This window comes from Acipenser ruthenus, chromosome 6, assembly GCF_902713425.1.
Source record: "Acipenser ruthenus chromosome 6, fAciRut3.2 maternal haplotype, whole genome shotgun sequence".
NCBI lineage: Eukaryota > Metazoa > Chordata > Actinopteri > Acipenseriformes > Acipenseridae > Acipenser > Acipenser ruthenus.
The window spans coordinates 71840586-71856055 of record NC_081194.1 but is presented as its reverse complement, the minus strand read 5'-3'; the positions used below and the strand labels follow the sequence as shown (position 1 = coordinate 71856055).

General features: G+C 39.3%; 1 protein-coding gene across 1 annotated transcript in view; it reads right to left on the bottom strand.

The window, feature by feature from the left end:
• LOC117410784 (patched domain-containing protein 1) overlaps positions 1-11438 on the bottom strand; it is a 32591-nt gene extending 21153 nt beyond the window's left edge. The window contains exons 1-2 of the mRNA XM_034017609.3: positions 10579-11438; positions 5296-5776 (exon numbers count right to left, since the gene is read on the bottom strand). Coding sequence (XP_033873500.2) covers positions 5296-5776; positions 10579-11172 — 1075 coding nt within the window. The 5' untranslated portion in view covers positions 11173-11438. The remainder of the gene's footprint in view (positions 1-5295; positions 5777-10578) is intronic.
• Positions 11439-15470: the final 4032 nt, after the last annotated feature.

The following is a 15470-nucleotide window of genomic DNA, read 5'->3' as shown; positions in this document are numbered from 1 at the left end:
TATTTTACAGACAAATACATTTATGTTTATGACTTGTTTACAAAGTATGTTTCTGAAGAGATTCTTTCCACTTTCCAATGTATTATTTTCAGACACTGCTATATAAGATTGTGACAGGAAGACTGACGAGGTGTCAGGCTAGAAGCAGGAAGAAAACAAAGGGAAGAATACTGCGGTGCAAAAGATGCGCCGTTTATTTAAATAACAAAAACAAATCAAATATTTAAACAAAAACAAAAAAAGTGCTCACAGGGCTAAAGAAATATTCAAACAAAAACAAAACAAATAAGTATTACAGGTCAGGCTGGGCAAATCGCCTTCACTGTTCCTAGATTTAATTTATTTTAGTTTCGTTTCAGTCGTCTCATCCGCTCTCGTTCCTCCTCTCGAACATCAACTGGTTGGTTCCATGAATATTTTTGGAAACTTAATGTGTCTTTTTTTTGTATGAAATTCAAAGGAAAAAATGGAATTCATGAAAAATTAGAAAACAAAATACAGCTTAGCTTAACTTTTCTGTATTCAAATTTACTAGCAATTAATACTGCGTCTTATCTTTAATTTGGTATTATGGTGTCTATATAATGTGACATTGTTTTTGTGCCTGAAATATAATTTCTCTGTTTCATTGGTGTCTGGTTCTGTCTTTCTTTCACCACTTCTTTTCTGTGTGTAATTATTGCAAAACCAAAACGGAGTTTGCTAAAATATGTGGACTTTACTTACTTTGAAATTTACTGTGTGCTAAGACAAGTTTGTGGTTTTAAAATTCTAATATAAAGACATTATTTTGTAATTACTTTTCATAGACACAAGTAACTTTTACTTGCTCTTTAAATCTCAACGCCTAAAATCATAAAAAAAGTTATACACTTATTTTGGATTTTGGGTCCCTATTAAGGCACATATTTAGACCCCTGAAAAACCCTGTAATTAGTTTTCAGTGGGGGGCGTTGCCACGTGCACACACGCTGAAGGAAGACCCCCATACCCCCCTGCCTTCTACTTGGGATTTCTAGCCTCCTACATTAAATGAAAATGAAAAGACTGCAAACAAAGCATCTATGAGTTATGGAGCTTCTTTTGTACTTCAGCTAGAAGACAAATGCATTGTTTGGATATAGATGGCTTCAGATGACATATTGTTTAGCTCCTACTTGAATTGCACTTGGGTGGTGCAAACACTTGTATTCAGCTTGTGATTACTAATGTTGGTCATGTGTAAATATCCTGTCACTAATCTGGCGCTGATACTTGACTATTCCATAAATGGGCATCAATTCCTATTGTACCAGGAAAGGGATGCAGTGAGTCAATATTGACCCCAGCGGTGTAAATGAGACAGCGCATATGAAAGGCAATACTTGAGCTTTGTTACTGCTCTATTACTTTATTACTCCATGGTACAGTCACTCTGGGAAACACAGTGGGGTTATTTTCAAAGGAGATCTGCTGAAAGATCACATGATTTCAACTGTTTTTTTCTGCACCTGTTTTTCCCACCGATTCAGTATTTTCTAATTAGTTATTCTGACGGTTTCTTTTGGTGGAATACGTAATGATCTAAGAAACCATGTATATTTTCTAAAGACGAAAGTGGTGGATAATGTAAACTTCCACTAGTTAGCTTTCCGCCTGCTTCAGCACGGTCAATACGACTATCCGCTAGTAAAAAACAGTGACAGCAAGTCAGAACGAGTCTCCCTGGCATTCAATGTGGATCCTGTGTTAGAAGCAGCTGTGTGTGTGTGTGTGTGTGTGTGTGTGTGTGTGTGTGTGTATTACGATCCCAAGATCTTCTGCCATTTGCACCAAAAATGAAATCCCTTTCGAAAATCAGGCCCAATATCCAATTTTTGCACCAGTCTGACTGCCTCACCCTGTGGATGAAACACAGACGCCTGTTGGACAGCTTCACTGTTTTAATAACCTTTAGTTAGGAGATATCAGCCGCAAGGAATTTGCATTTGTATTTGTCAATGTTTTCATTTAATTATTGGCAACAAAGTTGCATTTTTAAATAAAAGAAAACAATAACAATGAATATTAGGCCATGTTATTTTTTTTTTACTTGATTTGTAGGATAAAACATAAAAGTGCCATACTGTTTCCAGGATTGTGACCACAGAGTCCTATACAATCTTTTTAAAAAATCAAATCATTCATAGCTTTAATGTTTTAGACCTACCCGTTTAATTTATAATGTAAGAACACGAATGGGCATCCTACACATACATGAATAATCATTTTTCAACAAAGTTCACCAACATAAAAGACTTGGAGTCAATCAAATTGCAGTTATTTCCTTTGGGATGTCCAGTCTATTTGACACACTGCTTGGTCAACTGAGTTATGGAGTATCTATCTACCACTGCCATATGACCTAATAGATTTGATTAAGTGATTGTGTTAGTAATGGAAAAGCTTCCAACTGTTAACAGGTGTATATGGAACAAAAAAATCCCTAGGTACCATAGATTTAAATCATCCTTTGACAGAAGATGTTCTCTAAAACTACAACAGTTCAGTTGAGGGGGTAACTTAAAAAATGCTCCTCCCTCCTCTATCTCCCCTGATGACTTTGCCTCCTTCTTCTCTTCTAAAATCTCAGATATCCGCAAACTCTTTAACACCTCTCCCTCCCCGCACCCCCTCCTGCTCCAACCCTTACACCCACTACATCCCCTACTAACTCGCCCTCCTTCTCCACCTTCTTGCCTGACCTCTCCTCCCTGCTCCAGGGTAAAAAACCCACCACGTGTGCCTTGGACCCCCTCCCCACTCACCTCTTTCAAGCTGCTGCTCCTGCTCTACTCCCCTTCATCTCCTCCCTCCTCAACACCTCTCTACTTTCTGGTATCTTTCCCTCTGCCTTCAAAAAAGCCTCTATCACTCCCCTCCCCAAAAAACCTACCCTCGACCCCACCTCCCTCCAGAGCTACCGTCCTGTCTCCCTCCTACCCTTCCTCTCCAAAACCCTCGAGCGGACTGTACACTGCCAGCTCTCTGCTTTCCTGTCCAACCACTCTCTGCTTGACCCTCTCCAATCTGGCTTCCGCTCTGCCCACTCCACTGAAACCGCCCTCCTGTCTGTCACCAACTCACTTAAGTGTGCCCGAGCTGCCTCTCTCTCCTCTGTCCTAATTCTCCTCGACCTCTCTGCTGCCTTTGACACTGTTGATCACTCTATTCTACTATCATCTCTTGCTGACCTGGGGATCTCTGGCACTGCTCTGGCCTGGTTCTCCTCCTACCTCTCCAACCGCACTTACCAGGTAACCTGGCGTGGAGCAACCTCCACACCTCACCCTCTCTTAACTGGAGTCCCCCAAGGGTCAGTCTTGGGTCCTCTCCTGTTCTCTCTCTACACCCGCTCCCTGGGCCCCCTCATCGCATCCTATGGTTTCTCATACCATTTCTATGCTGATGATGCCCAGATTTTCCTCTCCTTCCCCACCTCTGACTCCAACATCTCCTCCCGTATCTCTACCTGTCTGTCTGCTATTTCCTCCTGGATGCACTCGCATCACCTCAAACTCAACCTCTCTAAATCTGACCTCCTTTTCTTTCCCTCCTCCTCCCCCTCCTCTGATCTCTCTATCTCTGTTTCTCTGGAATCTACCACACTCTCTCCCTCTTCCTCAGCTAAGAACCTTGGAGTCACCCTGGACCCCTGCCTCTCTTATTCCCAGCACATCTCCACTCTGGCACGCACTTGCCGATTCTTCCTGAGCAACATCCAAAGAATCCGACCCTTCCTCACCAACTATGCTACCCAGCTCCTGGTCCAGGCCCTGGTACTCTCCCGCCTAGACTACTGCAACTCCCTCCTGGCTGGCCTCCCTGCGTCCGCCACCCGTCCGCTCCAGCTCATCCAGAACTCCGCTGCCCGCCTGGTGTTCTCTCTGCCTCGCTTTGCCCACACTACTCCACTACTCCGCTCACTCCACTGGCTCCCGATCACCGCTCGCATCCAGTTCAAGACTCTTGTACTAGCCTACAGATGCCTTGACCAGACTGCACCCAGCTACCTCCAGACCCTCATCTCTCCCTACACCCCCACTCGACCTCTCCGCTCCGCCTGCACTAGAAGACTAGCTCTACCTCCGCTACGCTCCCCTGCCTCCAGAGCCCGCTCCTTCTCCACCCTTGCTCTGCAGTGGTGGAATGACCTTCCTACAGATGTCAGGACTGCCCAGTCCCTGACTACATTCTGGCGCCTCCTTAAGACTCACCTCTTCAAAGAGCACCTGTAGAACTCCTCTGTTTGTATCCTGGGACACTATCACCCTTCATGTAAATGTGCTTTATTTTGCTCTTATCTGCCCCCTATTTTACTGCATTTAATCCTGTACTTCAGAATACTGTAATCTGCCAAGTGTTCAACCTGTAGTACTTTGTATTTAATCATACCCTGATGTAACTATCACTATTATCTGCTGTATTATTGAATTGTGGTTTGTCACACTTATACTTTACTTGAACAAAAGTTATTGTATTTCTTGCTCTTATTGTATTACTTGTATTGTAACACTTGAAATGTATTTGCTTACGATTGTAAGTCGCCCTGGATAAGGGCGTCTGCTAAGAAATAAATAATAATAATAATAAATATCAGGTCTTCACATTATGTTTAAATTAGGACACATTACTTGTATGAATGACCTGCTTGATGACACTGTAAAGGTAACCACAGAGGATAAGGCATTGCTATCATTGCAACTCCACCAAAATTAATATTGCAAGACATTTTGTCTCCTGCAGAAAACTCAGATAAGCATTGAATTGTTATAAGGGAGCTACACATAGGGACTGAACAGTACCACCTTAACCCTGCAACATTGAGACACAGGTCTCCTAAGTCACCCTTCTCATCTGCTTCTCTATAGACAATCTCAGACTTATTGTATGGTCATACTAATAATGATGTGCTTTGTAAATTAAAATAGAGTAATCTGATTATACACCTTGTAACCACCTCTGAAAAGACCTAGATTAGCAGTCTTTTTAATTGCATGCCTCAAGGTTTGGGGCCATGGTCATTGGTGTTATTGTAGAACAACTCATATTTAGTGCAAATTATGTGCTCAAACTGTAAAACACATTAAAAAACATATTTTAAAACACCCATAATGCAATGCATATTGAGTGAAACGCATTAGGAACACCATATTGAATATATGTATTAGCCCTTGGGTGCTTTTTGGAAGAAAATACAGAAAAATAAAAACGGCTTTGGATGAATTGCTATAATCTCATACATCGTTATCAGTTGTAATGACGAGAAATAATTACCCATAGCAAAGAAGGGGACTCCCAGAAGTGTAGAATTATACTTTCCATCTGTAATGAAAAATATCCCTGCTGCAGTAACATTGGCGATGCAGATAGTTAGAACACCCAGCAGCCCAAGGAAAGGCTTTCCTCGAAGGCAGTCCCTCATAGAACTGAAGACTGTGGCTGCCAGCAGAATCAGCACCAGACTCACCAACACCTCACTCCTTGCCAACATGCCCGTTTTATTAAAATCTCTCCAGAGACTGAATGAGGTCAGTGATTGGATATAAAGGTCTTCGTTGACTGCAGAGAGTTTGAGCATGAGCTTGGACAATTCATTTTCCCATTTCTCAGCAATGACGTCCTGGTTTGCGTTGCCATAGTTGTGGAGGTAGTAAGTAATCTGGACTGCTCTGGCAGTCTTGAATTGCTGATCTCTGCTGTTTGCTGCAAATGTGACCCCTCCCAACTGGTGGCCAATGAAAGAAATCCTGCCATCCTGCAAAACAAACATGTTTAAAGTGTTTAGAACACAACAGTCTTAAAATAACTATTATGCGCAGCTAAACTCTAAAGCCCTTGTCACACCAGATGTGTGGCGAGCAAGTGGAAAGCAATAGAATACATTGATATCAATCAATCAATCTTTATTTGACAAACGTGCTCAAATTTGTTGGTACCCTTGCAGCTCATTGAAATAATGCTTCATTCCTCCTGAAAAGTGATGAAATTAAAAGCTATTTTATCATGTATACTTGCATGCCTTTGGTATGTCATAGAATAAAGCAAAGAAGCTGTGAAAAGAGATGAATTATTGCTTATTCTACAAAGATATTCTAAAATGGCCTGGACACATTTGTTGGTACCACTTAGAAAAGATAATAAATAATTGGATTATAGTGATATTTCAAACTAATTAGTTTCTTTAATTTGTATCACACATGTCTCCAATCTTGTAATCAGTCATTCAGCCTATTTAAATGGAGAAAAGTAGTCACTGTGCTGTTTGGTATCATTGTGTGCACCACACTGAACATGGACCAGAGAAAGCAAAGGAGAGAGTTGTCTGAGGAGATCAGAAAGAAAATAATAGACAAGCATGGTAAAGGTAAAGGCTACAAGACCATCTCCAAGCAGCTTGATGTTCCTGTGACAACAGTTGCAAATATTATTAAGTTGTTTAAGGTCCATGGAACTGTAGCCAACCTCCTGGGCGCGGCCGCAAGAGGAAAATCAACCCCAGAGTGAACAGAAGGATAGTGCGAATGGTAGAAAAAGAACCAAGGATAACTGCCAAAGAGATACAAGCTGAACTCCAAGGTGAAGGTACGTCAGTTTCTGATCGCACCATCCGTCGCTTTTTGAGCGAAAGTGGGCTCCATGGAAGAAGACCCAGGAGGACTCCACTTTTGAAAGAAAAACATAAAAAAGCCAGACTGGAATTTGCTAAAATGCATATTGACAAGCCACAATCCTTCTGCGAGAATATCCTTTGGACAGATGAGTGGATAAGAATAAAACATTGGACTATTCTGAAGTGGCCTTCTATGAGTCCTGATCTGAATCCTATCGAACATCTATGGAAAGAGCTGAAACTTGCAGTCTGGAGAAGGCACCCATCAAACCTGAGACAGCTAGAGCAGTTTGCTCAGGAAGAGTGGGCCAAACTACCTGTTAACAGGTGCAGAAGTCTCATTGAGAGCTACAGAAAACGTTTGATTGCAGTGATTGCCTCTAAAGGTTGTGCACCAAAATATTAGGTTAGCGGTCCCATCATTATTGTCCATGCCATTTTCATTTGTTTTATTATTTACAATATTATGTTGAATAAAAAATCAAAAGCAAAGTCTGATTTCTATTAAATATGGAATAAACAATGGTGGATGCCAATTACTTTGGTCAGTTTCAAGTTATTTCAGAGAAAATTGTGCATTCTTCGTTTTTTGTGGAGGGGTACCAATTTGAGCACGTCTGTATATAGCGCCTTTCATAGTGAACCACAATGGGAACAGTCACACAGTCTGTGGTGTGAAGCAAGCAACGTCAGTGATCAAATTCCAAAATTGAATTTATTTTCCCTTTGGAACTGACCAGTGAGGCACCAGGAATGTGTGTCTTTCATGTGAAGGATATACAAGGATTTAATTATGTCCCCATATGATGTTTTTCTCAAGCGAAGGAAATTTGCTCGCCCAGACCAATTCTGTATAGTATTTAAATAAGTCTGCCCCCTAATGGTGCCATTTTATATTAGCCTAAATTACCCATTCCTTTACAACCAGCATGAAAACAAAAACATAAATATTTATATTACGAACTGTACAGGTAGCTCTACTTTTTATCATTAATTCTGACGTGTTAAATATTTCAGAATATTCTGAAAAATAGCAGCTAGTATTTTGTTAGGTGTCACAGGGATCTCATGCTCACATACCACAATATAATAAGACCATATTTCAAACCATTAAATATGTCTATATAAGCTGGCTGACAGCATTACTTCACCTCTATGATGTAGCATGCGCCAAAAACACTTCTGACATAGAGATCCACTTAGCAATACCATCTGATTTTAGCTGCGCAGCATCTGAGTAATTGCAATGCTTGTTTGCGGAGCCTGTAGTATTCCCAATTGCAGGCTAATTTATAGGTCATTCAAATTAATCAGATTGGTTGCTAGTTGCCACCATCAAAAGATGTTGACAGTTAATGTACAAAAATAAACTGCATTGAATTATCCAAAATCAGAATAGTTAGGTGAGTGCCTTTTAAAAATTAGCTTAATAATTTACGATTTGGAAAAAATAGCATGGATATTTAGAATCCTGTCACATTTATCAATATGTCAACTAGCTGAAGCAAAATCATTTTCATAGCTACATACTTTAATGTTGTCTCTCTAATATATAATGATCAGTGTTCTAGCGTGGGCTGGTGCAGTAAAGGATTGCTGCATCAGGGGAAGACCATATATCCAGCTTTTCACCAAGTTGAGCCACACGTGTTGCTGACAAAGGAAGCAAGTAGGCTAATGTTTTCATCAAAGATATTGTAAACCTGATATTTTAGACAGATATATAAGAAAAACAAACTATCTTGACCCTCTTGTGCATCACTGACTTATAGTTCAGTATTCTTAAACACTGGTAACACACATACAGTGGGAAAAATATTCAGGAGGTCGTTTTGCCAAATGCAGTCGTATTTTTTAGGACTGGTTAATCTACTCCTGATATTGAATTCAATAAAATAGAAGTATCCATTTTTCACAAATATATTTGTGCATTTGAATTGATATTTTGAACTACTGTACCTAGCCTACAAACTAAATGTATCTAATTGAGTGATGATTACAATTATCCAACCATTTTAAGAAATCCAGTGTGATCATTTTCACACACAAAAGAAAACCTCTTCTAGCACATGGAAATGCATCTTTTAAATATAAATTTGCTGTGTTTTTGACCTGGCACAAGTCATCGAATGGACCTTTGTTAAAAATTAGGTTTCACTGAAATATGTACATTTATAAAAAGTGCTGCTTCAATCTACGCCTTTTTCACTGCAATTTTAAACCGATTTAGTGCTAATCGACTTTATATTGCGTTTGTCCTTCCAATGGACGTGTTTCTACGAGTCATGAAATGATGTCACTTCCATGATTCCTAGCAATGAGGAAATCTGCAAAAAAACAGCTCTCGTATAAGGCTGGTTCTAAAAACAATATACATATTCCATTAGCCACAGTTGTTTTATAGCCAAGACAAGCATTCAATGTAATGTATTAGCTGTCAGTCTTCAGAAAGCTGAGCGCTCAGATCTCTCCATGGTTTTGTTTTCAGTTTTGCAGTTCTACTGCTATATGTTTTATGAGATATGATCAATGGCTTTTATTTACGCCATTCTTTTATATGTCATTTTATTAGTGGTGTCTAACCACATATATCAGTAAAGGGAAAATACATGTGTTGCTACAGCTGTGATATCATGTTTTATCACCTGCAGTGTTGATTTAAAAATGTAAACCTAATGCAATTGGTAAACATTATAATGTCACAACAAACTTTCCACCTTTTTTTTTACTTTCGTGTTTGGTTTGTATATAACTTTGTTTCTTTTTAAATGGCACACAAAAGATACTGTATGGTCAAGTACTGTATGTGATAAGACAGAAAAATATTGCATTGCATCTCTTGTCTATTCTGCATCAGGAACTTACCTAATAACATATAGTACAAACTGAAGACCACATATTTCCTCCCCACCAGAGAATGTTATTTTTCAAACTCTAATAGCACAGGTGCAGTAAAATCAACGACCCTAGGGGGTGATCAGTTTTGCTACTTATGAAACCACCAGTGATCCAAATTGGCCTGCAAAGAACTGCATATGAAATGTGAAGGCAGTTCATTATATCTCAATGGTGTTAAAACAATACTGCATCACATATGGGCAGATCAATCCTGCTTCACTTAGCAGCTCTTCTATTCATATGAAAAAGGAAAATGGAAATCGAACACCTCATATGCAACATTACACTTGCTATATTAGTGAAGCTATAACCATGAAATTAGGCACCATCAAATTATTTAAATCCCATTCGTAGTCACGGTCCGTTACAGAGCACAGCAAACGCCTGTGAAGGCTGCAGAAATCGCCAATTGCCGTCATATAAAGTCTTAGTTCACCTTCACATGTGAAGAAGGTATGTGCATCTTTCAGAATCTGTCTACTGAATATGGTAGTTTACACTGTACATTCACTAATACCAAATAAACTCAGTGATGAAGGCTGCTGTTGCTGTTGTTTATTTTTAACCAGCTTCAAGCTCCAGAATATAGAAGGTGTCCAGCATATTTATAAAACGAATCACGTTTCTGATGCTTATAAATAGACGGATTTACAAAGAGAAAGTGGATTTGAAATCCGGGATCAAAAACAATAACCATATTTAAAGTGGCTGGCTAGCTAACTTGCATTTACAATAATATTTAACTACTTGTTGATTACTATTAGACCTACACGGTGACAACTATATTTACTGAAGTACCTACCTAGATGTTTATTTCCTTTTTAAATGAAGCGTTTGGCAGGTAAATTTTGCAGTACCTTGGAATTCCCAGTGGAAAATAAGTGCAGCAACCGTTTACATTACATAAACCTCAACGGCCACCTGCATTATTATTATTATTATTATTATTATTATTATTATTATTATTATTATTATTATTATTATTATGTATCATGCAGATTGGGAAGCAAACGCTGTATCTTTAATTGGACATTCGCACCCCGTCTTACCTTTAATCTGGTGTTTGGATAGCTGACTTGCACCCTGGAAGGTGTGCTGTTTGAAGCGGCAGCTTGCTGGAGGTCCTCGAAAATCGAAATAATATCATCCAAAAGACATGTCTTATCCCGATTGCTCATGACACACAGATGCGCGAAAGTGTAATTAAAACCTTTATAATTAACTTTCAAATCCAGCACCGATTTGTGGACCTGCAGGACTTGATTGGGTAGCTCCAAAATGTTTTCCCTGGATTTCGAGAGCAGGATCAGCCTGCCATATCTGCCAGGAGTGTGCAGGTCTGAATACAGCTTGTTTTTGGACTGCTCGATGGGGAAAAGACTGTTCGCCAGACTTCTTTCTATTTTTGCCAGACTGTGGGTCGGGGAAACCAGAATCTCTAGGTCTGTTTCGGGCTTAAATCTGCTCACGACGGTGGATCCAAAAATGATGGTTAAGACTGTGGGAACAGTGAGGAAAAACACTGGATGCTTGCTAACAAATAAGCCGAGCCAGTAAAAAGAAGCTTTAAGCCCTCTGTGAATCACTTGCCGCAGCATCCTCCTCCAGCTTGCAGATGCCCCGTTTCTTCCTACGAAGCACATGTGACATGTGGCTCAGTTGCCCCGCTCTGTCAATCCCTTTAGAATACACGACTCCTTTAAAACACTGCAGCAATTTTCAACAAGACAGCCAGCTATTGATCACTCGTGGCTTTTTTTCTCTTCCTCTCAAGCCACCCCTTACCCCCTTTTTTTTAACCATTTATCTGTGATACTTGTTTCTGCTGCACTAAATAAGTATTTAGTCTGATGTGCATGTGTAGTTCTTCCAACTGTACTAACGGCGCCGCTTGACTTATGTACTTAACTCCAACCATGTGCAAGGAAGAAAAATGCTGATGGGTTATTTTTAGAGCACACAACATCGTGTTATCAGTGATTGGAGCATATAAAAAAGATTTTAAAATAGTGTAATTGAACTGCACGGAACCAATCATCATAATAGACCCATAGCACAATATAACAAAATAATTCAAGTATTTTGTATAATGTCTTTGCAGAGTTAATGCAAACAAAAAATAATAATATTAAAAAAATCTTAAAGCGATATGTATTTTTTTAAAATCTCTTTACTCTGTACTTTCTTATGATCACTACAATTGCTTAACCACCACTATTCATTACAATTTATTTTAAAAAAAAAGCTTTCGTTTATGTACTGTATAATGATGGTGTTTTAAAACCATTGCCACATACTAGGGTAATAAAACAATATTATGCATTACAAATTACTAGATTATGGGTATTACCCCTTCTCCACTGGCACTTCCCATCCGTGAAGGCTGGGTATGGTACGGGTACGGGTGGTTCTCCACTGGCTATTTGTCGTGCCCAGCGAGAACCAAACCGTGAAACTACTGCCTCAGAAGACATTTGAATCTAGACGGGTAAACCTGCATCCAGTACGCATAATGGACCCAAGCTCATGCAATTGCTCGCGTACACTAACTCCACTCCTACAATGACGCAATGGGATAGGCGTAACATTGTAAAAACGAAACCAACTAACCATGCTGTTTTATTTCAACCAACTGGAGAAGAGGAGCGTGAGTAGTGTAGTGTACGTTTAGTTTAGTCCCATGTCTTGAATAATGCACATTACAATTAATACAATAGTTTAGAACGACCTAAAAGACCTAATTTGAGAAAATAATTCAAGTCTCCCATTTTGACGAGGAGACTCCCGTTTACTGTTAACTTTAAAAAAAAAAAAAAATCACTTTGACTCCTCGAGACAGTCACTTTCAATTCAAACACAAAATGCCTCGTTTTCAATCACTCAGCAACACCCACAGTACAGAAATGAACATTAATGATCAACAAAATGAAACTACGTTAAAAAAAAAAAAAGATGTACAGCTGGTACATTCGTATCTCAGAGAAACTGGAGAGGAACGGGAATTTAAACAAGGTAAAGGCAGCCATCCAAATAAAGCTGAAGCACTAGCGGATAACGACATAGAACGTCTGTACAGCACTGAAACATTACGTTTAATAAACCCCCAGCTGTACTGCTGAACCTCGTCTTCTTTATATTAGCATCACAACGGTATTCACGTATTATAAGAAAAAAATAATAGATGGGCCTCTTCAGTGAGTTATAGGAAACCAATTCCATCTCGAGTTTCTGTGACAGTATAAATTACTCGACCTTCTGTCTCGTAATTTATGACGTCACAGAAACCCTTGATGGAATTATTTTCCTGTAACTCTGAAGCCCATCTATTATTCTATATACAGGCTAATTTTACTATAACGAACCCCCATGTGACCTGGAGAAATGTTCGTTATATCAGGGTGAATAGGGTTTGGCATTTTTCTGTATCAGACTAATGACAAAACCGCAAATTTGAATTGAACATCAATATATAGTACTTATGAAGATTCCTTCACATTGATCAACATTTAAACGGTATTGTGACCAGGTACCCCTGTTGCCCACGTGTGTGGGTAACCACATTGCAAGACAGAGAGACATGGGACTTGGAGTTGAACAGAAGCAGAAGTGTTAAAGGGACTAGGAGCTCTTAAAATAAACAAATCCCCTGGGCCAGATGAGATCCTCCCAATAGTACTCAAAGAAATGAAAGAAGTTATTTACAAACCGCTAACCAAGATCATGCAACAGTCTCTTGACACAGGGGTTGTACCAACAGACTGGAAAATAGCAAACGTAATACCAATCCACAAAAAGGGAGACAAAACCGAACCAGGTAACTACAGACCAATAAGCCTGACTTCTATTATATGTAAACTTATGGAAACTATAATAAGATCCAAAATGGAAAATTACCTATATGGTAACAATATCCTGGGAGACAACCAGCATGGTTTTAGGAAAGGGAGATCATGTCTAACTAACCTACTTGACTTTTTTGAGGATGCAACATTGAAAATGGATAACTGCAAAGCATACGACATGGTTTATTTAGATTTCCAGAAAGCTTTTGACAAAGTCCCGCATAAAAGATTAATTCTCAAACTGAACGCAGTAGGGATTCAAGGAAATGCATGCATATGGATTAGGGAGTGGTTAACAGGTAGAAAACAGAAAGTACTGATTAGAGGAGAAACCTCGAAATGGAGTGAGGTAACCAGTGGTGTACCACAGGGATCAGTATTAGGCCCTCTGCTATTCCTAATCTACATTAATGATTTAGAATCTGATATAGTAAGCAAACTCGTTAAATTTGCAGACGACACAAAAATAGGAGGAGTGGCAGACACTGTTGAAGCAGCAAAGATCATTCAAAATGATCTAGACAGCATTCAAAATTGGGTAGACACATGGCAAATGAAATTTAATAGAGAAAAGTGTAAAGTATTGCATGCGGGCAATACAAATGTGCATTATAAATATCATATGGGAGATAGTGAAATTGAAGAAGGGAACTATGAAAAAGACCTAAGAGTTTATGTTGACTCAGAAATGTCTTCATCTAGACAATGTGGGGAAGCTATAAAAAAGGCTAACAAGGTGCTTGGATATATTGTGAGAAGTGTTGAATTTAAATCAAGGGAAGTAATGTTAAAACTCTACAATGCATTAGTAAGACCTCACCTAGAATATTGTGTTCAGTTCTGGTCACCTCGTTACAAAAAGGATATTGCTGCTCTAGAAAGAGTGCAAAGAAGAGCGGCCAGAATTATCCCGGGTTTAAAAGGCATGTCATATGCAGACAGGCTAAAAGAATTGAATCTATTCAGTCTTGAACAAAGAAGACTACGCGGCGATCTGATTCAAACATTCAAAATCCTAAAAGGTATAGACAATGTCAACCCGGGGGACTTCTTTGACTTGAAAAAAGAAACAAGGACCAGGGGTCATAAATGGAGATAAGATAAAGGGGCATTCAGAACAGAAAATAGGAGGCACTTTTTTACACAGAGAATTGTGAGGGTCTGGAACCAACTCCCCAGTAATGTTGTTGAAGCTGATCCTGGGATCCTTCAAGAAGCTGCTTGATGAGATTCTGGGATCAATAAGCTACTAACAACCAAACGAGCAAGATGGGCTGAATGGCCTCCTCTCGTTTGTAAACTTTCTTATGTTCTTATGTTCTTATGTTCTTATGAAACACTGGCACAGGCGCGCAGGATTTATTAAACACAAAACAGAAAGTGAACAAACGGGTCGAGATACTACCAATGATGGTAACGCACAGAGGACACATACAGAAGACAGGCAGGCAGCAAGTCATCAGTAAAGAATCATTTGCTCAAACATAACATCTCCAAAAAGCACACAAAACAAACCCGTTTCCACATATAAATTACACCAACACTAATTTCCCCCTGTGCAGGACAATCGCCCTGCTACAGGTATGTTTAAAAGAAAACAGTAAAGAAATGAAAAAGGAAAGAATGATACACTTACATGCTGAATACAGTAATTACATGTCCTTTCTCTTGAAAAAAAACTATCCAGCATAGATTGCTCCTCTCGCCCGTTGCCTGGTTGGAGTTTGTGTGAACATGACGGACAGAAAACGCTTTCATTCGTCATGCATGATTCGTACTACAATAGGTCATCTTTGAATTAGCGTTATCTTTGAATTTGTCAACCGTGGTCTTTGTTTTCACTGAGAGAATAACACACTTGACACTGGAGAAAGTTCAGTGTCACGCAGTACTGAGATCGTTGTATCCTGGTCGATCCTGTACATGATCATTCTAATAGGGATCATTTGCATTGAAAAAAATCGGTGCTTGCTGTTGGGATCGTTAAAAACGGGTGTTCATTATAGAAGGGTTCGTTATAGTGAAGTTAGCCTTGAAAATCTACACAACCTAAAATATAAATGAGTAACAATAAAATAAACATAAATGTGTTTTTAAAA